This window comes from Ursus americanus, chromosome 6 (genome assembly GCF_024610735.1).
Source record: "Ursus americanus isolate L20-20 chromosome 6, mUrsAme1.1.p, whole genome shotgun sequence".
NCBI classification, from domain to species: Eukaryota; Metazoa; Chordata; class Mammalia; order Carnivora; family Ursidae; genus Ursus; species Ursus americanus.
This window is the reverse complement of record NC_142132.1, coordinates 9,320,609-9,344,541: the sequence shown is the minus strand read 5'-3', so window position 1 is coordinate 9,344,541 and position 23,933 is coordinate 9,320,609. Positions and strand designations below refer to the sequence as shown.

General features: G+C 52.8%; 1 protein-coding gene across 1 annotated transcript in view; it reads left to right on the top strand.

The window, feature by feature from the left end:
- The window catches only part of HTRA1 (HtrA serine peptidase 1), a 52,449-nt gene extending 28,801 nt beyond the window's left edge, over window positions 1–23,648 (top strand). The window contains exons 4-9 of the mRNA XM_045803350.2: window positions 15,843–16,037; window positions 17,087–17,119; window positions 18,472–18,586; window positions 19,698–19,755; window positions 21,480–21,575; window positions 22,939–23,648. Of these exons, the coding sequence (XP_045659306.1) occupies window positions 15,843–16,037; window positions 17,087–17,119; window positions 18,472–18,586; window positions 19,698–19,755; window positions 21,480–21,575; window positions 22,939–23,107 (666 nt within the window). The 3' untranslated portion in view covers window positions 23,108–23,648. The remainder of the gene's footprint in view (window positions 1–15,842; window positions 16,038–17,086; window positions 17,120–18,471; window positions 18,587–19,697; window positions 19,756–21,479; window positions 21,576–22,938) is intronic.
- The last annotated feature ends 285 nt before the right edge of the window (window positions 23,649–23,933 follow it).

The window sequence follows — 23,933 nt, the reverse complement described above, 5'->3', positions numbered from 1 at the left end:
CAGCGGGGCTCTCTGCAGGCAGGGTGCTGGCCCGGATGCTGCGTGAGCCGCTGCCACTGAGTAATTCTGTGTTTGGAATGCGTGGGCACGTAATATGCCTCTGGCCAGGGGGAGATTCTTTTCAGATTTTGAGCCAAGGTGGAGACTGTATCCTTGTGTCATCCCCGACATGTCCAGGCAGGATGTGAAAAATCTCAACGGACCTGCTTCGCCGTGTTCCTGACCCGGCCCTTGCTGTCCCCAGGAGTCCAGCCCAGTGCCGGCAGGACCGTATTTGAGGGGTGTTTCTAGCTCAAGAAAAAGATGCTTAACGTTTAAAAGTTGAACTAAATGTGGCTTTTCAAAAAGGAATCGGAAATGAATGGATATTAAATTGCAGACACCCACACAAGGGACGGGTTTCCACTGACTAAACTGCTTTTTTTTGCTGATAGTAGTTGGAAGTGGGGAGAGTAAAACCATCTCTTCCAGCTCTTTCCCTTTTGTTCCCTTAGTTTGATGATTGATTATTTAGGAGGGGGCGGAGACGGGCTTGGAATGAGGCTCGGTTTGGGAAGAGCCTCTCCTCCCAGCAAATCCAAATCCGCCGAGCACACGGTTTAATAAACTGCAGGCTGTGGACGGGCTGTGAGCTGGCCTTGCGTTGGGTCACTCTCAGGAACAGCGAAAGGCGAGAAACCGTGGGGGAGAACTCAGAGCAGGCAGAACAGAACCGACACAAATTGGGCCTGAGGATCGAAAATCATTCCAAACGGTGCCTTTCCACGTGAGGCTGTGGCCCAGGCTCCCGGGACTGTTTTCTAATAACCCAAGGAAATTGATGGGACCGCCCGCCGTGTCCATGAGCTCAGTGGCTAACTTGGTGGCTCCCAGCCTGGGCCCGTTTCCTCCCCCACCATCAGGATTTCGTTTGGAGGCTCTGCGTTACTTCAACAGCTGTTGTCCTTCCCGAGTGTGGTGTTCTTAACACTTCTTTAAAAAAGGATTCTTTTTTAAAAAATTTATTTACTTTAGAAAGAGAGAGAGAGCGTGCATGCAAGTGGGGGGAGGGACATGGGAGAAGGACACAGAGAGAGAAGCAGATTCCCCACTGAGCACACAGTCTGACTCGGGGCTCGATCCCAGGTCCCTGAGATGGTGACCTGCACTGACCTGCACAGGAGTTGGATGCTTAACCAACCGAGCCACCCAGGCACCTTTCAACACTGTTAAGGAATAGAAATTACCATGGACACCTGTTGTACTGTCCCATTGTCATCCAGCGAATCCTCCCCCATCTCCTGGGAACAACAGCTAGCATTTCCTTTGGGGGCTACGTGTCCCCCATGGGACAGTCTTGGTGGGACCGGCAGTCAACGGTGCCCCACCCTCCGGGGCCAGGGGATGGACACAAGACCCGTAGATCAAGCAGACCCTCCCCTCGGAGGAGCAGCTGGGTGGGGGTCACCCTCACAAACACTGGTGGGCAATGCTGGTAGAGCCCCTGCTGCTGAGCTCCCCCCCCCCCGCCCCCCCGGGACGCTGAGTTCCCACCCTTTCTGACCAGCTCTGTCTACTTTTCTTTCCATTCTTGGAACTCCCCTCGCATCTCCAGTGAACCCCCCTTGGCTTGAGATTGCCAGCGACATGTCTGGGCTTGCGACCAAAGAACTCTGTTTTTGCTTCTAGCTGCTGAGAAGACACATGTGCACTCACTTTCCCTGCTGAGTTTTGAGACTGGAGAGTGTTCAGAAGAAGGCTGGCCAGCAGAGCGGCCTGGTCTGTCCCCCTGTCTCCCACCCCCGAAGCTGGGGGAAGAAGGTGCCCCCCCTGCAGGCCTGTCCCCTCCAACCACAGCCCGTTCTCTGCTTCTGTCCTAGGATTTGCACCTCCTCTTTCCTGGGGCTTGCTTCGCATCTGGGACTGCCAGCTGCAGGCAGGAGGGACAGTGTGTATGCAAACATTTTAATAGAAAGCAGCTTTGAGGGCAGACTAGTTCAGCCTCAGATACAAACTGTTTCCAAATGTGTTCAACATGACACGGGCCGTGTTTGCAGAACATTTAACAATTTTATCCAGAGGCAGCACTTTTTGTCTGTGCAGTTTTTCCCTGAGAAGTTCGGAAAGAGAGGGCAAGGGAGAGGGGCAGAGAAGGAGAGAGGGTGGCTATCGAGGGAGAGGTACAGGGAGAGCAATTTGGTCTCTCTAGGCCCGACTCCAGGGCAGAAATACGGGGGGGATGTTGAAGAAGGTAAGAGGGGGGAAAAGTACTCTTGTTACCGCGGTTTTCCAGCGGTTGGTGAGGAAGCACCGAGTTCGGACCATGTGCTGTCTACCCTTCACACAGTTCCCGCTGTTCTCACACAGAGAGCTTAGCTCCTTCCCCAGGGCCTCGGGGGCCTGGCCTGATGGGGCGCCTCCCCCACTCCAGCCTTACCTCCTCCTTCCGCCCCTCCCCCACTCTGCCTGGCCACCCCTCCTTTCTTGCCTCCCACCCAGGGCTTCTTTCCTGGGGGTCTTGGCCATGGCTCCCCACGGTGTCTCCAGAGCTGGCCTTCCCATCCTTCGGGCCCCCCACTAAATTCTGCCCTAGACAGCCCTTCCCCAGCCCGCTACCCAAGGCGGCTCCCCACATCCCAGCCCCAGACGGTCACATTTCACTCTGCTCATGTCCTTAGTTAGCATCGTTGACCGTCGTCTTATTTGTTGCTCTCAGTTGGCCCTGCGGGGGTGTGAAGGACACGCCGGTCTTAGGCACTTGTCAGGGGGTCGGCGCGGGACAGCAGGGTCCCAGGACGAGTCCAAGTGCCCTCTGCTCGCTGCTCCGAGGCCTGGCAGAGCGGGCTGGCCCGGGACCCGTTGTCTGCTGAGGACGTGATGGCACTGCGGGCGGGCCACCACTCTACCTCCTCCCCGCACCCCCCAGCCAGGGCTCACCCGGTTTGGACGGCCACCTGGCTTCGCGGGGGCTCCGGGAGCTCTGTGGTCTCGGGAAACTCAGACGCGGCCCAGGCAGTGAGGTTTCCTGTGGGCCCTGCCCCCTGACGCCAGCCACCGGGGAAATGTGTGCAGGCCGCCAGCTTGAGGCCTGTGAGGTGTTTTTATTCCCTCGCCCCCAGGCCTGTGTCCATCCCCGGCCACCTTCGGGCCCCTTGCCACCTACAGGCCAGACCCGTTTGAAGTGGCTGAAGAGGAAGACTCCCGGGCGGGGGGCTGCTTTGTTTACAGAGGGTCCTTTTACTGCTGAGTGGCCACTGGGGCAGGAAGAGGCGCCAGCTCTGATCCGTGAAGCTCAGGACAGGGGTCACTCTGGGCCGGGGGAGGGGGTGTTGGTGTGGGGGAGCCCTGGGCCTTCCAAGCACGGGTCCCAGCCGCTGCTCAACAGCGTCTGTCTTCTCCAGGCCTGTGTCTCAAGCTCTGGCCCGGTGCGGGGTGACTCTGCCCCGGGTCCTCCGAGAGGAGGGTCCAGGTGGCCCGGGACGGTGGCGAGGGCCGGGGGTGGTGCGGTGCTCGGCGTGACTCATAGCAGCCCGCCGGCCAGTTCTCCTTAGGCAACCTGATTGTCGGAAGGCGCTGACTCAGCCGCGTGAGCTGTCCAAGAGTGAATCAGATAACGCAGAGCCGGTGCTGGAATGGCCTCGCATCTTCTGGAGTCTGTCACTCATCCTCGTAAAGCAACTGGGAGCCCGGGCAGTGGATCGCACTGCCATAGTTACCCTCTTATTTTGTTTCTGTGTTTTTCCATTTTGGATTCTTTTCCCCAGTCCCTCTGTACGGATCATTTTGTGGTCTCGCTGCCTCTGTCGCAGAGCTTAGAGGGCTGCCTGCCGTTGCCTTTGCTGAGGACGCCACGGCCCCTGTTGATGTTACAAGGCTTCTGTTACTGTATTGATTCTTACCATTCGGAGGGGGTGGGAATCTATATTTCATTAGGTAATATAAACCCAGGCAGCGAAGTGGAGGCCGGCCCTCATTCCTCTGCACCGCCTTTGTCCAGAGGCCGATGGGGACGTGGCTCCTTCCACTCTGATTGCAGCTCCGTTTGGAATGTGAAAATGTTTCAGTTCCCCCAACTATCAAAACCGGAGCCCTTGTGTGTTCTCTGGCCCCCGTTCAAGAACTTAGTTGATTGTTAAGGAAATTCTTTGGCTATGTTTTTCTCTTAATATGGTAATGCCTTTTTTCACGTTGGCGCTCTGTCTTCAGGGAATTGGATTAAGACTCTTATTTATGGTTCTGACAAAGCAGTTCCCAGGTTGTTGGGACTGAATTGGTAGGTGCCCCATCCGGACTGTCTCCTGTCTCCTTTGCTGAGGGGGGAGGGGACTTACAGACACACGCTGCTTGCATTTGACAGTTTACTGAGTATGTAACAATGTGTGAGAGTCCAGGGCTGGCCAGCTGCGGCTTGCAGGCCAAATCCGGCCCTCCGTCTGCTTTTGTAAATAAAGTTTTATTGCAACACAGCCATGCCCATGATTTAGAGTCTGTGGCTGCTTTTGCCCTGTATCAGCAGAGCTGAGTCGTTAGGATGGAGACCACATGGCCCATGAAGCCGAAAGTACTTACTCTTTGGCCTTTCCCAGACCATGTTGGCCAACCCCAGTGCAAGACAATTAACACCTTGTCCTAGAGAAGCTGAGCGCGCTGGAGGCCAAGGACGCTCGTAAGACCCAAGCGCCTGGTGACCGAAGGGGAGAGCACAGAGAGGCTGATTTCATTTTCTCTTTTTCTCGGGGCGGGTGTGTATGTGTGTGCGCGTGCACACGTGTGCTCAAATTGTGTTTCTTTGCTGCTGCCGCTGCTTTGCTTTTGCTGGATTAAGCAGAGAAACCTTATGTTTGCTCATTTCTCTGCATTATCAGTAGAATTCCAAGATGTTTTGAAAATGATTATCCACTTTCAAATCTGAAAGATCTTTTAAGGTCTGCTTTGTTCATTCTCTTTGATGGCTCTTTATTCGTTCCTGGATTCTGTATTTCCTGAGCGTCTCTGTTGGCCCAACACAGTGTTAGGTGCTGAGCGTGTATGAGCCGTGCACGAGAGCCATGGGACCCCGCGATGAGAGTCTAGGATGGGAAACAGGAAAAGTGGGATAAATACGGTAACAAGTGCAGAAAAGGAACGAACAGAGGAGGTAGAAAGCACCGGGGGCTGGGGAGGCCTCTGCAGTTAGTGTAGGCAGGGAAGCTTACGTTTGGGGTGACAGGAAGGACAGGAAGGACAGGTAGAGCCAACCGAGGGGAAGATTAGGGCGCAAGCCTGGAGGACCTGGACCTTGGACCAAGTGCAAACTTATTTCTCAGTGAGTTTATTAGAGCCCTTCAGAACCCAAGCCGACGTTTCTGGTTAGCTGGCGTCTCTGCATCTTGTCTACATTTCTTATTGGCCTTGTTCTTGGGGATTCTTAGTCATATACTCTGGAAAGCTCTGGTTTTTTATGTAGTCAGTCTCCTGAGAGTCTGAAGGTGCAAAGGCTTTGTAATAAACTGGTTACCTCTTTCCATAACAGTTTAGATGCAATTTCCCAAAGCTGGTTTCCTAAAGTCATCATGACCACCTTCTATGGTGAGGAAGAAATAAGACATTCTGGTGAATCGAGGACTGATTATTTAATATGCATGCTAATTAATGAGTCACTTTTGTTCTTTAAGGCACCAGAATCTGAAAAGGAGAGTGTGTGACTCATGGTATTTCCCTCTTTGCTTTGGCTACCGGGCAGCTCATAGAAACCATTGGTTTTGTGGTTAGAATATTCTCTATGACCCCGTTTTATGCCATGAATATATGTTAATTAATGTATTATAATAGGCCCTGTGCCACTGACCATCTCAGATTATTTTTATGTTGAGGAGGTGGTACATTATACATCTGTAAAAAATTTTAAGCATAAATCTGAAAGGAAAGGTATATCCTGGGCTTCTCTGCATACAGGACAGCAGGGGCTCTAAGTGGTCACGGGGAGCGAGGAGCCAGTTCAGTTCAACAGACATGGGGTGGTTGCTGTACGTTGTGCATTGAATGGACCGGAGAGAGACCACCCCCCGTCCCTTTGGGAAGGATCTTTTAAAGTCTGGTTTGTTCATTCTTTCATTTTTCACTTTCGTATGCATCGATTTGTTTTAATCAACATTTATTGGCCAAAAACTCTTGGAGCAACGTCCGTGAAGTTGAAGTCACTGGATGGAAGCGGAGGGACCAAAGGGACTGGCGTATGCAAAGACCAGAGTTACGCTTGGTGGAGACAGTGATTTGCCTGGGTGCCACAAATTTTGTAGTTACTGGCCGCTGGGCTCCCGTATAGAACCGTTGACATTTTGTGGTTTAAACAACAAGAGTAAGGGAATTTTCAAAATGCCCATGTTTCTTGATCCAGCTTGAAGGAGACTAAATATTATGGTGGGGTTCGTAAACAGGGAGGACGAAAGTGGTTGTGTTTGCTCTTTCTCTTTCTTGTGCATGATCGTGCTCCGTTCCTCTTTCTCTCTCCCCCGACCCCCCGCTTCTCCTGTCCCCCCCACCTGAGCGGTGGAACAGTCTTAGATGCTGATACGTCAGCAGCCTCTTTTGCTTTTCCGCGGGAAGCAGGCAAGTTCTAGGGCTCTGCTTCTTGCTGGGTATGGGGGACGTGCTATTTTCTCCATCACATATTTTTAAAAGAAAATGAAAGGTTAGCATAACTGTTTCCAGAAAGCACGTTGAATCACTCCGTTGAGTCCCAGCCAGCCGCTGCAACATTAGCCTTTGAAGCAAGCTTCAGCCGACACCCAGGACCAGCCTGGAAGCCCCAGCCCCTTGAAAACGAGCGTGCTGGGTGGCTGGCGGAGGCCGTGGCTCCTGCGGATTCGGCAACAGAAAATATTTTTGTAACAGAAGTACTTTATACTTTCCAAGGAAGAAAAAGAAGTAGTCCACTTGCCTCATTAGGCTAAAAAAAAATGTTTTTTTTCCCTTTTAGCTTTATTGGTTTATTTTATTGCCCTTCCCTGCAAGCTTTAGGAAAGGAGAGAGCACTGGAGTGGGCACTCGAGGCCCATTAGGCCAAACCCAGTGTGGCCCAAAGCTGCAAGACTGATAGGCCATTGCCGTCAGAGCCTCTCTAGCTGACTTCTGGCTGAGCCAGCATCTGGAGAATTCCAGTAGTCCCTTCTCCGCTTCTGGCCCGAGCTTGTGGGCTCATCTGAGCCCGTTGCCGGGGGTTGTATGAAAAGAGATTTATTAAGGACTGTGGTGCCTGTTTTGACCTCACCGATTGAACCATCGTCTGCTAATAGGTTTTTTGGAAATCAGCCAGGTCTTTTGGAAAGGACCCTAATCGTCAGAGCTGGGATGACCTTGGACATTACCAGCCTCAACAACCTTATTTTAGAAGTGATAAAACTGGGACTCAGAGAAGTCCATCAAGTGGCCCAAGGTCACAGAGTGAGTTACTACAGGACCAGGTCCAAGCCCAGCTGTCCTGCTGCCCGGGACAGGGTGCTCCTGGGATCTGCGGAGGCTGAGGTGGCATCTGTGTGTGTGCCTGTGTGCGTGTGTGTGTGTGTGCATATGGTGTGTCTGTGAGTTTTGTCTGAGTCTTTGCTTCTGCAGCACCCTTGGCTGCTGCTGGAGAAGCAGCCCGAAGCAAGCCATCCCCCAGGGACCTTACCCAGCACACACCCAGATTTTCTTCCTGGGGGCTCCAGGGGGTTGTGATTCACCTTCAGCATGAGTCCAGGCCCCAGGGAGAGTCTTCGAACCGGGGGGCGGGGGTAGGATGGGGGCACTACACAGGCCTGCCTTCAGGCCCCAGCCCGGGCTTGTCTGAGGACCATTCAGGCTCCCGGCATCGGAGAGACAGCACGGCCCAGGCCCTCCACTGGAGGACTCGTGCACTAGGCCTCCTCTGGCTGGTTTCTGTGCTGCTTGTCCTTCAACTCCCCAGCTGCCTTGTTGGGTGTCATTTCTGCTGCCCTCACCCGCCGCTGTGCAAAGGTCCTGTGCTCTGAATGTTTGGGCAGCAGGCTGGGTAGGCTGGAGAGAACACCTGGATTGGAGGCACGGGGAGGACTCCAGTCCTGGTACTGCCACCACCTAGCTGTGGGGACGTGGGCAGCAGAACAGGCAGGACGATCTGTCCCACCGAGTGGCTGTCTGTAAAGGCTGAGGGAACGACGGAGCAGGAGGCACGTAGGGCATGTGTACGAGGGGTGGGTTTGGCCAGGCTCTGCTTAGATCCCTTGTGTCGGGCACTGACCAACACAGATACTTAGTGACCATTACTTTATTTATTTATTTATTTATTTATTTATTTATTTATTTATTTATTTAAGGATTTTATTTATTAGACAGAGAGAGCAAAAACAAACAGGGAAGCGGCAGGCAGAGGAAGAAGCAGGCTCCCCGACAAGCAAGGAGCCCGATGTGGGACCCCATTCCAGGACCCTGCGATCATGACCTGAGCCGAAGGCAGACACTTCACCGATGGAGCCACCCAGGCATCCCCCCCTTTTTTTAAAGATTTATTTATTTTAGAGAGAGATTGAGGGAGAGGGAGTGAGGGTCCTAAGCAGACTCCACACTGCGCACAGAGCCCGCGGTGGGGCTTGATCCCACGACCCTGAGATCATGACCTGAGCGTGGGACAGCCAACCGACTGTGCCAGCCAGGGGCCCTCATGACCATTACTGTTTTTCAAAGCAGATTTCTCCTCTTGCTCCCATCCCCACCCCCCAAAAACCTGCATGAAGGAGCATATTAGAGCCCTTCCCAAACAGAGTTCAGTATTAGGATTGCTGCTCTAAAATGACCCGTTTTCCCCTAAGCCTGGGTGGATGCTGACGGCCGCCTCCCTGTGGCCTTCCTCCACAGCGTCCACAGCAGACAGCCTTCCTCCTGCTGGTACAGCCCTGGTCCCTCCTCCCGTGACCTACCTCCTAACACAGGCAAATCCTGGGGAGGCTAAGGCAGTCGTGGGGGCCGTGTTCCCCTTGCCGAAGAGTGGTTGAGGGTCTGCCATTATGACTAATTGCTGGCCGATGACCCAGGAGGAAGAAGGAGCTAGGCCCCAAATTCTTTGCTCTTTGAAAGAGACACACAGGGAAGAAAAGATCCTTTCACTTCCCCTGGGCATAGTCGTGTCTTTACCTGCGGCTGGCATGGAGGTGGCTCAAGTGGATCAGGCAGAAGGAAGCATAGCCGGGAGTCTTTGAAGTGCTTAGCCCTTACGGAACATTCTGGACTGAGCTGACCACGGCAAGGGAGATTTGGACTTTGTCTTTTTTTACTGCCACGTGACTCCAACCCATCAGCCAGTAGGCCTGGGAGGCGCGGATGGATTGATTGATCTTCCGTGTTCGCTGTGCCCAGCCCGTCGGAGACGCCCAGTGGACGCTTGTTGAGAAAGTTCTCTTTCATGTTGGTGGTGTTTCACGGGAGCAGTGCTGCCAGGCCTGCGGGTTGTTTGTTTGTTGTAATTAAATGAATGGGTGAGCCTTCCTTGATGATGCTATGCACCAACCTCTTCCAAGTTTTAGCATTAAATCTGCCACACAAGTAGTATCCTGCCTATGGCCAGTATTCAGTAATTTAACACAGACGTGGTGAGTCTGGAGTCCACACCCAGGACTTCGGATACCCTCACCTGCGCTGCTTCTCCATTGGCCTAGGTGGTAGTGGGCTGAACACCCGGGTGTTAGGGGGATTCACGTTTTCTTAAAGTCGCTCTTCGTGGTGGTGGGGTGAGGACGTCCTTGAGCATTAGTGAGTCACCTTGCAGAAAGCCTCCCCGCCTCTCATGGGCATGAGCGTGACCTTGAGAACTGGCAGCACGATGGACACACCTCGAAGGACTTGGGCCAGATGCGAGCCCCATGCTCTCCGGGTAGGGCCCCCAAGGCTTCCTTCTCGGCTCCGCTACGGAGCCTGGGGATTTTGCTTTGGTCATGTACGAGCTGTCCCGCCCCGCTGCTGTGGTGTGCACTCCCGATTTACCATTTCATCCCCCCGGTGGTTAGAGAGTCTGACACGGGAATGGGAGCCGCTCGCCCCCTTACTTCCTGCCAAGCGGAGGAGAGATGTCTGTGTTTTGCTTCAAAGGCGTGCTGCGAGCCAGGCTCCACGGAGGGGTGAGCTGTGGGAAGTGGCTGTCAGGAGAGGGGCTGGCTTCTCCGACAGGGCCTGTGGCGGGGGGCCACTTCAGAAGGAGACTCAGGCCGAGTGTCTGCTCCGGGAGCCTTGGGGCACCTTTGATGTGGGTGGCTTGGGAACCAGCCTTCAGATGGCACTGCGGGGTGAAGCCAGGAGTGAGCGGACCGGTGCTTCCCATCTGCAGGTCAAGCCGGGGGGGTGGCTTGGCGCTCGCAGCCGGGTCTGCATTTCATCTCCCCCAGGCCCTCCGTGGAACGTATGTCTAGACAGCTATGGAGTAAAAACGCTCAGTAGTTACCGAGTGCGAGTTTGGCCAGCCACGGGTATAGCTGCGTTGAGCAGACAGACCCGCAGGGAGGACTAGCTCCGAGGAGCCCCACTTGGATCTGGAACAGCCGGAGAGCCTGATGCTCGTGGGGCAGCAGCACCTGTGGGGAGCGGGGGACCACATGGCCCCAAAAAGGCATGTCAGCTTCCTGGAGAGCTGTAAGTCTGGCCTGACCCACGTGTCCATCCCCTGTCACCCCCTTGCAAAGATTCTGCCTACAGTGAGATTCCAGGTTAACGCGAGAGTTAGGAAGCCTGTTCTCTTCTTTAGCTGGGCTGCTCATTCGCTGGGAGGAGCCACCCCACGTCTGAGGCTCAGTTCCACCTCTGTAAAATGGGGGGACACCCGCCAACGCCCCTGGTGGCCATGAAAGGCTTTGTCCGCTGGGAGATAGAAGGTGCATTCTTTTAACGTCAATCAAGGCCACCTATTAAAAGCCCCGCCCCCTTGGGATGTGTCCGCTTGCTTATTGTGGTCTACGATTGTCCTTCATGACCTAGAAGATGCTGGAGGGAATAAAAGCTTATACAAGGCAGAGCTGATGTTGCCTATGGGTACCAACAGTACAGGTTTGACTGGCCACTTGGGGTCAGATGTCCCCCTGTTTTGTTCAAGTGAGGACTGGTTCTTGGGGAGACTCTGGGCTAGTATCCCTGGTGTCCACTTGTCCAAGCCCCTGTGGTCCCTTGAGTGTGACAACTTCACAGTGTGCTGGAGGTCCGGGCCCTCCCCAGTGAGCGCGGCACGGCAGCCGGCAGCACACAGGCCCTGGGGGCTCTCCCCTCAGCGGGGTGTCCCTCCTCTGTCCTCACAGCTTCCACTGCCCCAGAAGTGTTTGCCTCCCTGTCTCGTCCTCTGGGCCTGAGCTCAGACTCGGAAAAGAAGAGCTCAGGGGGTGTCGTCTTTAGGCCCCTCTGCTTCTGAACCCCAAGAACTGGGAGCCTGCGTCTGACCCCTTCCGAGGGGATGGAGGTGGAGGGCAGGGATAGAGGGTACCTAAGGGCTAATTAGGATCTCCACGGTCATGCCCCACGGAACTTTCTGATGTGAATCCCAGTTTGTGGCTGAGCTGATGTGGCTTGGGCCCACCTCTCTGTTTGAACTTGATCTCTTTGCCTTGAAGTTGGTGAAAAGCAACGGTGATCTCGGGCAGCCAGACATACCCAGCCCCAGGAGCCTTCGCTGCCATGTTTCCCCTTGCCCAGCCCTGAAGGAGCAGCAGTGTCCCCAGTGGGCCTCCTCCAGAGTGGCCCGGTGCACATCACCGGCCCCGCTCGCTCACCCACTGTGGCTGTCGGATGAAATCATTGCTGGCAGGGGTGGCTGGCATGGGCCCAGGGTAAACAGGCCGAGCTGAGCTCGCTGGCGTGCCGCTGGACGCTGAGGAGCTCGGGGAGTGCAGGGCGGAAGGCCTGCCCCTTCCAGAGCAGCACCGGACACTCTGGCCTCAGGTGACCCCAGGGGTCCCTGTTAGGGTAGCCCCGAGCCACCAGCCTTTTCCTGGGTGGAAGGCTGGGTGACATGGACTAGCTTGTGGGAGTTTAGATGGTGGGGTCTGCACAGACCCCCATGCCGGCAACAATTACCAGCACGTAAGTGACGCTTACCTGTCCCACTAACATGGCGCTTCAACGAGCCAGGCGATAGTTAAGAGTTGTTCGGGTCTTGGCACCTCATTCTTACGACCGGCTCATGAGAGAGGTGTTCCATGGTATTCCCATTTTCCAGGTGAGAATACTGAGGACCGGAGTGGTTGTAAACTCGGGCCAGATCTTTTTTTTTTTTTAATGTTTTTTTAAAATTACATTATGTTAGTCACCATACAGTACATCGCTGGTTTCTGATGTAAAGTTCGATGATTCCTTAGTTGCGTATAACACCGAGTGCACCATGCAATACGTGCCCTCCTTACTACCCATCACCAGTCTATCCCATTCCCCCACCCCCCTCCCCTCTGAGGCCCTCAGTTTGTTTCTCATAGTCCATAGTCTCTCATGCTTCATTCCCCCTTCTGATTACCCCCCCTTTCTTTATCCCTTTCTTCCCCTACCCATCTTCCTAGTTCTTATGTTCCATAGATGAGAGAAATCATATAATTATCTTTCTCTGCTTGACTTATTTCACTTAGCATTATGTCCTCCAGTGCCGTTCATGTTGCAGCAAATGTTGAGAACTCGTTCTTTCTGATAGCTGAGTAATATTCCATTGTATCTATGGACCACAGCTTCTTAATCCAGTCATCTGTTGAAGGGCATCTCGGTTCCTTCCACGCTTTGGCTATTGTGGACAATGCTGCTATGAACATTGGGGTGCATATGGCCCTTCTCTTCACTACGTCTGTATCTTTGGGGTAAATACCCAGTAGTGCAATGGCTGCATCATAGGGTAGCTCAATTTTTAACTTTTTAAGGGACCTCCACACTGTTTTCCAGAGTGGCTGTACCAACTTGCATTCCCACCAACAATGTAGGAGGGATCCCCTTTCTCCACATCCTCTCCAACAATTGTTTCTTGCCTTGTCAATTTTTGCCATTCTAACTGGCGTAAGGTGGTGTCTCAGTGTGGTTTTGATTTGAATTTCCCTGATGGCTATTGATTTTGAACATTTTTTCATGTGTCTGTTAGCCATTTGTATGTCATCATTGGAAAAGTGTCTGTTCATATCTTCTGCCCATTTTATGATTTGTTTATTTGTTTCTCACGTATTGAGTTTGAGAAGTTCTTTGTAGATCTTGGATACCAGTCTTTTATCTGTAGCATCATTTGCAAATATATTCTCCCATTCCGTGGGCTGCCTCTTCGTTTTTTTGACTGTTTTCTTGGCTGTGCAGAAGCTTTTTATCTTGATGAAGTCCCACGTGTTCATTTTATCTTTTGTTTCTCTTGCCTTTGGAGATGTGTCATGAAAAAGTTTGCTGTGGCCGATGTCGTAGAGGTTGCTGCCTATGTTCTCCTCTAGGATTTTGATGGATTCCTGTCTCACATCGAGGTCTACAGCAGATATTATTCTCAATGGGGAAAAGCTGGAAGCCTTTCCCTTAAGATCAGGAACACGACAAGGATGCCCACTCTCGCCACTATTATTCAACATAGTACTAGAAGTCCTTGCAACAGCAATCAGACAACAAAAAGGGGTAAAAGGTATCCAAATCGGCAAAGAAGAAGTCAAACTGTCTCTCTTCGCAGATGACATGATACTCTATATGGAAAACCCAAAAGAATCCACTCCCAAACTATCAGAAGTTACAGAGCAATTCAGTAATGTGGCGGGATACAAAATCAATGCTCAGAAATCAGTTGCATTTCTATACACGAATAATGAGACTGAAGAAAGAGAAATTAGGGAATCCATCCCATTTACAATAGCACCAAAAACCATACATTACCTTGGAATTAACTTAACCAGAGACATAAAGGACCTATATTCTAGAAACTATAAATCACTCTTGAAAAACATTGAGGAGGACACAAAAAGATGGAAAAATATTCCATGCTCATGGATCGGAAGAATTAACATAGTTAAAATGTCCATGCTACCCAGAGCAATCTACACTTTCAATGCTATCCCAATCAAAATACCGATGACATTTTTCAAAGAACTGGTACAAATAGTCCTTCAATTTGTATGGAACCAGAAAAGGCCCCGAATCGCCAAGGAACTGTTGAAAAGGAAAAACAAAGCTGGGGGCATCACAATGTCAGATTTCGAGCTGTACTGCAAAGCTGTGATCACAAAGACAGCATGGTACTGGCACAAAAACAGACACATAGACCAATGGAACAGAATAGAGAACCCAGAAATGGACCCTCGGCTCTATGGGCAACTAATCTTTGATAAAGCAGGAAAAAGCATCTGGTGGGAAAAAGACAGTCTCTTCAATCAATGGTGCTGGGAAAATTGGGCAGCTACATGCAAAAGAACGCAACTTGACCACTCTCTCACACCATACACAAACATAAACTCCAAATGGATGAAAGACCTCGGGCCTGATCTAATCAGGCCTGGCCAGGAGTCTGTGCTCTTGACAGCTCTCCTGGGCCTCTCACTGGCTGTGCCCTCAGGGGCATTCCTTCTCAGGCCATCTTAGATCCTGTCTTCAACATTCCTTCCTCCTTGAACTTTGTGGCCCAGCTCTTCCTTATTTGGGGTGGGCGGGGGCCTTCATGGCATAGTGCTGTGGAGCTGATGAGAGAGTCTAGGTTCGGGGTCGCAGTCCCGGGGGTGAGTCTCTGCTCTGTCTCAAGTCACCTAGTCTCGTGGAGCCTTCATTTCTCCGCCTGTGAAATAGCCCAGGGATCACCCCCTCACCCCATCCGCTGGTGTCTGCACTATCCCTGTCCAAGCAGATGTGAAAGTAACCGCTGGGTCCTACTCACCCCACCTTCCTGCCCCCCCCCCACCTCTTCCTTTCTTTTTTGAGGTGGACAAACAGAAAGGTGCTGGAAGTGCAATTCACTTGAGGCGGGGGCGGGGTCTTGGCTTCCTGGGCCTGGTCCCCTTGGGGCAGCTGCTTGTCTTGTTGGGGAACAAAGGCAAGAGGAACTCAGGAGGTTTGCCTGGCTCAGGAAGGAAGGGAGGGGGAGGGCCTCAGGCCTTCCCGATGGAAGCCCGGCTCTCCTCAGCCCTGGCCACTCCAGCTGGCTTGATTTCGTCCTGTTTTAGTTTGAAGACTCGTTTGCAGCTTCTGACTGTGCCCAGCCCTCCGAGGGCATCGGGGACAGGGCTTGTCGGGTTAGTCAGTTCACCTGGGCGGGGGAGCAGAGGTGGTTGATGGAGGGTCTTTCCAGGTGAGGAGAGAGCCTACTTCTTGGGTCTTGGTGTTGGTGGAGGGGTGGGGGGCGCTGGATGCCTTGCCGCCCCAGTCGCCTCCCTGCCCCTCACGAGAATTGCCCTGTCCTTAGCACGGAGACTCACCCAGTGGGTCCCGTGCAGTTCCAGCCCTCGGGGCTCCCGACTCCCCAGGGCTCCGGACGGGTGTACCTCTGATAAGTGGGGGCCGATCCAACCTTCCTTCCACGCTGGGGTATGTGGGCTCAGGAACCTTCCAGGCCTCTTCACTCTCTCAGACGGCCTTAGGCAGCCTTGCCCTAAATCCAGACTTTGTGTCCTGGCCTCAAGGTTTCATTAAGTCTGTGCTGATAGCTTCAAGATGTGTGACCCCGAGATGGCCTCCCGTGACCTTCTGTGTTTTCCTTGGCCAGTGGCTTCAGTGGTCCCTGGCCCCACGACAGCTTGCAACATGCCGATGATAGTGGGTGGAAGGGGCCGCGTGGCCTCCGCCTGGGAAGGGGTGACGGGCCTGACCTCACTTTCCCACAAGGCCTGTCACTGCGTGGCACTCCCCGACGTCTGTGCGTCTGTCCGTTCTGTTAACCAAATGCAGCAATGCCACCCTTGTGCTTCCAGGGAAGGCTGCCTGTCCTGCTGCTTGGCCGCTCCTCAGAGCTGAGGCCGGGGGAGTTTGTGGTCGCCATCGGAAGCCCGTTTTCCCTGCAAAACACCGTCACCACCGGGATCGTCAGCACCACCCAGCGCGGTGGCAAAGAGCTGGGGCTCCGGAACTCGGACATGGACTACATCCAGACAGACGCCATCATCAACGTGAGCCCCGCGGGGTCGGCCCGGGTGTGCGGAAAGCCGGGCTTAGGAGCCAGGGGTGGAGTCAGGACCCTCGAGGTGCCGGCCAAGGAGTTGCCCTTTGTACCCCTAGAGCAGATGAGGCTGAGGGGTGGTCCTCATCCTTAACAATGTCCAGGGCTCCAGGGACTCTTGCGAAGGGGACTTCAGATACGCCAAGGTCTGCAGCCCAGAGGAGCTCCCCATCCCACCCGAGGGGCCATGATGGCTCCTCTGCTTCCAGGCCCCTCGGTGGACCTGCCTTTGAGGCTTTGTGCAGAAGGGATGCTCCCCCTGGCCTGGTACAGACACTGTTGCCCCCCCTCCCCGCCCCCTGCCCCCAGGTGTTCACTCTGCCTTGGGGCACAGTCTGAGCGTTAGGCCCATACCGTCCGATGTCTAAGGAGGCCAGGCATTGCTCCCCACCATTTCATCAATGGAATCTTTTTTAAATCACATTTTTTCCCCTTCAGCTGTCTTTTTACAGGATTGACATTTCTAAAGAGCAGTGTTGCCCCCTCCCCCCCACGTACATCTGTTTAATAAATAAGAAAAAGTGTGTTCTATGCACTTGCTGCCTCTAGTAGGTTTTATTCCCAAACTTTCTTGTGATCTGCATGAAGTAATGGAAAAAGAACAAACCATGTGGATTTCCAGCCCCAGCAGCGAAGCAGGGATCACGGGTGGGGGGAGGGCGGCGCAGATTTGGAACACCCGAGCCAGCTGGCAGCCAGGCTGTTGTCAGGAGAAGGAAGTAGTGTTGGGTGTTGTCAGGAGGTCATAGCTGGCCTCTGGGCTTTGGAGCCAAAAAAAAAAAAAAAAAAAAAATCCCATTTATGGCATATCCAAGACTTTCTGAAAAATTTTAAGGTCCCTTTTTCCAGCAAAATATTAGGTCGACAGGAACAAATCCGAGAAAAGAATCTGTAGTGGGGGGGGGGCGGGGGGGGCGGGGGGGACGTGCCAGGCAGGGAAGTACTTCGGGGCATGTAAAGACATGAACTCATAACCTTTTCATTTTTGCTTAATTTCAGTATGGAAACTCGGGAGGCCCATTAGTAAACCTGGTAAGGCCTTTTTTTTTTTTTTAAATCTATGTATATGCTTTCTTTTTTTTTTTTTTTTGCTTTCTTTTCAGACATGAACTTGCCAAAGCACAGTATCTAATTCTTTTAAAGTGAAATCTCTGAATGTACTGTATCCTTGCAAATTACCCTTCTTATCTTTTCTGGAAAGAGTAAGGCCTGCTGGAGTCGGGGTTGGAAGTGTTATACCAGCAGACACGCTTGTGTTTCAGAGTTCCAAGTCAATGCAGTGGAATTCAGGTCCGATCCAGGAGGAGCCAGAGGAGCAGGCCTTTATTTTGAAGGTGTCAGCAGTTCCAGCCTGTTACAGAAAGGCCCGGCCTTCAAATGAGGTCTCCAGGCCGCTGCAGGAGCTGGCTTGGCCCGTCCACAGTCTTTGTCTTGGCCGGGAGCCCTCCCTTAAGACCTGCCTGGAATGAGGAGTTGCCCCCGCTCACAGAGATGTCACTTCCGTCTGTATTTAAATATGTAAACGCACGAAAAGGGAAGCCTGAGAATCTGTCAGAGTGAGGCCCACACAGTGCAGGGGTCCCCCAGCTCTATTCTCACGTCCCTCTATGAAACTGAGGCCATCTTTAGCAGGGCCCAGGGCGGGCGTGCCTCCTGGAAGGTTCTCGGTGCCAGGGACCGAATTCCCAGTGCTGCGGGAAGTACCAGGAGTGATGGAGGCTCGCTAGGCAGTTTCCCCTTCTCAGCCTGGACTGCACAAGCCGTGAACAGTAGCGTTAGGACGACGGCCGAGTGACGTGAGGCGAGCCTGCCCTTCCTGACTAGTGCTCACTGAACGGTGAGCCTGTCTCGAACCGAAGCACGTCCTGCAGACTGGCTTCCTTTGTGGTTGAAAGCCGGTCTGTGACACGCGGAGGATGTGAGGGGGCGGTACCCCGCGGCCCCTGCAGCCTCCAGGGCTGCCCAGACAGCGCTGCATTTTCCGGGGAACCCCAAGCGCGGAGGTGGTCCTCCCTGGTCTGGGCAGAGGCATCTGAAGATCCCTGGAAACGGAAGAAGCCGGCGGGTGTGGACAGCCACCTAAAGGGCTCTGAGACTATCCCCTGGGAAAGGAGCAAAGAAGCACCTGGAAGCTCCCTGCTTCAGGCCGTTCCTATGGCATGGTGGTCCCTGAGGACCGAGCCTGCTGTGTGTCCCAGCTCCCCTTGCTAAGCATGGCTCCGGCTGCCCGAGCGATGCCTCCCCACGGCGGTCCTCCCTCCAGCTCCCCCACCCCACTCAGCAGCTCAAAGACTTCCTTCACACAAATGATCCGTTCACTTTCGGTGCGTGTCTTCTGGCAAGCCTTCATGGATTCAGCAGGCTGTTTCCATCTCGCTTTGCAGGACGGCGAAGTGATCGGGATTAACACCCTGAAGGTCACAGCTGGAATCTCCTTTGCAATCCCATCTGATAAGATTAAGAAGTTCCTCACCGAGTCCCATGACCGACAGGCCAAAGGTAAAGTGCCGCCCTCACAGCCTCGGGAGGTTCCGGTAGGAAGACCACACACCTGGACAGAAGCCAAGCCTTTCAGATCCAGAAAGGAGATGGGTTGCACGTTGTTAGGCCCCTGGGATTAGGTCACAGGTGTTGGACCCTTGACCATGCATGTTTCATATGGTTTAGTCTTGTATATACCAGGCATGATCGTAAGTGGTTTCTAGACATCGTTTTACTTCATTAAGTTCCTTTGCCCTATTCGGTGGGAAGTATTGGTCCCATTTCACTGCTGAGAAAACTGAGATTCAGGGACATCATTCATTCCACAAACGGTTATTGATCCTTCTGCTTGGGGTGAGGCCGGGGGTTGCACGGCTCCGCGGGGGCATGTGTGATATTTACCTTCTGCCTGGGGGAGAAGGAAGGATGACCGTAGACAGGCAAGATTTCAGATACCAGTGATGCTTCCCTGCAAACGAAGCCGTGTGGCGAGCTGGGGAGTGGCGGGGTTGTGGGGGGTGGCATTCCAGACCCAGGAATAGCAGACTCAAGGCCTCCACTGGGGGCAGAGCATAGCGAGTGGGTCTTGTGGCTGGAGTGCGGTGAACGTGTGGAGTCGCACAGATGGATGTGGAAAGAGGTCAGCCAGGGTCACAGTGGCCAAGGTGAAGGCCTTAGGGCACATGTCCACATGTGCAACAGGAAACAGGGAATCTCATGATCTGGGGGATGTCTTTGAGAAGTCTTTCTCATGGTGGGTGGAGACTGCTAGAGGGGCTGGGTAGAAGCCGTGGGCCTGGGTAAGAGGCTCTCCCAGTCACCCACACCAGGGTGGGACGAAGGGGTCATATTCTGGATTTATAGGAGGGATAGAACCTTCATCAGATGTCAGGATAAGGCAAAGAGGTGTAAGTATCATTCTAGGTTTTTGGCCCTTAACTGAAACGACGGGACTTTCCCAGGTCCCAGGGCAGGTAGGGGTTCTGAACGGGATCCGAACCACAGCCTCAGTGTACCCCAATGGGCCTGACTTTACACTGCCGACCGAGGGATTGACCCTCATAGCTCCTGGTGTCCCCAGGACAACTGCCACCTGGGCTGACCTCTTGTCCTTTTGTTGTCACACCAGGCAAAGCCATTACCAAGAAGAAGTATATCGGCATCCGAATGATGTCACTCACCTCCAGGTGGGTAAGCAGGACTTCGGTGTCTGTGTCTTAGATTTAAATAAACCTGAACCTCAGAAGGCTCTCACGCACTGTGAAAGAGAAACCTTATGCTGCCCTAAGCATCCCAGTTTCTGGTTAAAATTGAGAAACATCGGGGCACCTGGGTGGCTCGGTCAGTTAAGCATTTGCCTTCGGCTCAGGTCATGATCCCGGGGTCCTGGGATCAATCCCCACATTGGGCTCTTTGCTCAGAGGGAGTCTGCTTCTCCCTCTGCCTCTTTCCCCTCCACCTCCCCCCTGCTCTCATGCTCTTTTGCTCTCTCTCAAATAAATAGAGTCTTTAAAGAATAATTTAAAAAATTTGAGAAACATCAGGAGAGAGAGGAAGGGCCCTGAGCCTAGGCCTCTGGTTTTATCCTTCTGTGTGTGTGTGTGTTGTGTTTGGAGCAGGTCCCTCCTTCTAGAAGATTCTGCCCTCCTCTTTGAAGGCAGCCCTGAACAGGGCGGTATGTTGGTCACTCTCCCTCATGCCTTCCTTTCACCACTTGTTCTGTTGAAACCCACATTCCAGGAGTGCCCCAAGTGCCTCCCTCAGCCCAGAGCGCCCCGCCGCTCCTGAGCCCTGCCGCACGTGGGCTGTGGCTGCCGGAATGCTGGGTCAGGCCCCGATGACGGATGGGCTTGTTTTCCCCAAGCTGGTGGAAGGTGCGGCATGCGGCTGCCAGCCTCATAACATACCGCTGTTTTAATCTTGATGAAAAAGTCTGGTATCATCACTTGAGTCCTGGTAACAAAAGGCATGGTTGAAACGCTTGTAGGTAAAGTCAGCAAAGAGCAGAACATATTAATATAGGCATTACTACATTAATTCTCGTAATTACCTTATTATTAATTAATCGTGACTATATTACTATAGTTCAGATGCGTATTATGAATGGTGGCACCATTTTTGGCACCCCCGGGTAGGGACTGAGTTGCCAAGACTAAAATGTGAATCAGTTACTTGTCTTGGAACCGTGGGAGACAGGGGTATGGGGACGGAATCTCGGCCCTGGCATCTGGCTTCCTGCGTGCTTGTCCCAGCTCTGCTACTTCCTGGCTTAGGACCTTGGGAACGACTTGACCTCTGTGCCTCAGTTTCCTCCTCTCTGAGACAAGGATAACAGTGCAGGCATTTGGGTGTGCGGTGAGGACCGAGTGACTGAATGTGTGTCAAGGCTCGGATCGGTGGGCGGTGACAGTGGTCATTGGCCACAGTGACACTAGCCACTATTTATCACGCGCTTGCTGTGCACCAGGCACTGGGCCGGGTCCTGCATCCAGACGATCTCACCTAATCCTCAAAACAGCCCTATGTCATAGAGTATCGTCATTATTCGTATTTTGTAGGCGAGCCAACTAAGGCACAGAGAGGTTAAGCACTGCCCGGGAACACACAGCAAGTGGCAGAGCTGGGGCTCCAAACCAGGTCCACCGCTGTATTACACTCACTCCTTAAGTTCTGGTAGCTACATTAACTAATGAGTAAACTTAGTCATAGTAATGATAAAGCACTGCCCTTCCTGTCAGGCAGTAAATCTTTGACCCTAGTAGATAGGCGATTTCAAGCAGAATCAAAGCTCCTGGAGGCATTTTATGTTGGAAATCAGGGACAGGAGGAGAAGCAGGGTGAGAGCCGAGTCTCAGGCGAGCGAGACCCCTCGTTACTGACTGTGAACGTCGGTGCTTTTCCTCCTGAGCAGCAAAGCCAAAGAGCTGAAGGACCGCCATCGAGACTTCCCGGACGTGCTTTCGGGAGCGTATATCATCGAAGTCATTCCTGATACCCCAGCAGAAGCGTGAGTTAGAATTATCTTCCCTTTGCCTGATGACCTTGTGGTTCCCGGGGGGCAGTGGGGAGGAGGTTATGTTCTTTGCGTACCGGCTCAGGTGGTTGTGAGGATATCCCTGAAGACATGGTTGGACATCCTTGGTCAGTCTCTCCAGCCAGACCTTCTGCCCTGATTCAGCTCAATATCCATCAGCAAAAGGGTGCTTCCTGTCTTCAAAAATCCTCGCTTCATGAGGGGTCATTCAGGTTGGAAAGAGCAGTATCGAACTCTTCCTGAGTCTCCGGAGCAGGCCTGGCTGGGGAAAGAGGGTTTAAGGGGTGGTGTCCCTGAGATCTTGGGCAGTGGTCTCATCGTAGGCCCCCAGATGGACACCTCTCCCCGCAAAGAAGGCTTCTCTGTCTGTTACCAGTCAGGCCATACCTGTCCACACCTCCAGGAAATAACACAGGTAACATCCAAGTAGCACGAAAAAAAGGAGCTCAACCAGCAGTCCGTGTTTGTTACCTCTCCTGACAAAACGTGCAGAGAGAAGAGCTAGACCAGGGGCCCACAGCCTGTTCTCTGGAGGCTGGATCTGGCCCACTGCCCGCTATAATTTTATATGACCGTGGGCTAAGAATAGCCTTTCATTTTTAAAAGGTTGAAAAACACTTCAAGTAAGAGTAGTTTTTTATGATACATAAAAATTATATGAAATTGACATTTCGGGGTCCGTAAGTGAAGTCGACTGGAGTACAGCCAGTAACCTGGGCCATACTCAGTAGTCGTACTCAGCCCGCAGTGGCTTTAGGGCTCCAACAGTAGAGTGAGTGGTGATGGACGCCAGATGGCCTGCAAAGCCCAAAATATTTCCTATCTGGCCCTTTAGGGGAAAAGTTTGCGGGCGCTGTGCTAGACCATTAAGGGCCATAATAGCTTATTTGACACTGTCGTACGTAAGAGTGAAAGTTTCAGCAATAAATCAAAGGAAGGCCTCATAATAGAACCATTCCACCTGCTCCCCTGGGAACTGCCTTCTGAGTTGTGACACCCATTACAAGCAAGTTGGCCACGGTCATGGAACATGGTAGGTGGTATATGACACATCCTTGCCTCCTTTGGGGTCAGTCTGTCATCCAGTCATACCGGTTCTGGGAAGTATCTCCGACTGGACATGATCGATGACTTGGCCTAAAACTGTCAAAAGGAAATCGTGGACCCCATTGGTATTTTAAGCCTTCTCACATAAGTTAACCCCTGCCTCACCTGATTTGCTCTGGGCTTCTAGGTTCTAAGCTGTGCCCCTGTCAATGTCCGGTCGAGCACCCTCCATGGCAGATAGACCAGGAGTAATGGAAGCATTAAGCCTGTGTTCCCCTTTGTGTTACAGTGGTGGGCTCAAGGAAAATGATGTCATCATCAGCATCAACGGACAGTCTGTGGTCTCTGCCAATGACGTCAGCGACGTCATTAAAAAGGAGAACACCCTGAACATGGTTGTCCGCAGGGGCAATGAAGATATTATGATCACAGTGATTCCCGAAGAAATCGACCCGTAGGTAGAGGCATGAGCCGGATTTCATGTTTCCCTCAAAGACTCTCCCGTGGACGATGCACGATGACTGGGCTGGTGGCACGGGACGCCCAGGAACGGGACCACCATGTTGCTTGTCCAGTGGAAACACCTGGCCAACAGAATCCTTCTTGATAGTTTGCAGGCAAAACAAATGTAATGTCGTAGACCCGCAGGCAGAAGCTCGCCCTTCTGTATCCTATGTACGCAGTGTGCTTTTCCTTGCCAGCTTGGGCTGTTCCCGCTTAGACAGTCAACGTTTGTCTCTTCCTTTTACCGAGTCGTCATCTTAGTCCGACTAAGACAGTTGATGTAACGCATAGATGGAGGAAGGTCCCACGGGAGCCAAGATGGTTCTGGGCACGTTTATGCTTTCCTCCCAGTCAGCACCCAGAGGAGGTCGATGCCGGAGACCACGGGTGGGTGAACGTTGGCTTCCAAAATGGCCAGAGTCGCCTCTTAGGAAGCTTTTCAGAACTGGGAGCACAATGACTTTGAGTTTGAGCTATTAAAGTATTCATACTCTGCTTCCTGGCGTGCTTCTTTGCCCTTTCCCTGTGAACAGCTGGTTGCAGTCTCTTGGAGATGATTACAAGGTCAGCAGCAGCTCCTCATTAAATCACAATGTCCATGCAGTGCCGAGCCTGAAGACTTCACCAGTTATGTCAAAATCATCATGTGGGGTTCTACCGGTGTTCCGAACCGTGCTCGGCCACGCTGGCTTCAGACACGGGGTGTGAGGACAGTTGCCCTTGCGTCGGAAGCTTTTCAGACTAAAGAGAATTTGCTGACCCAGACATCATGCAGTCAGT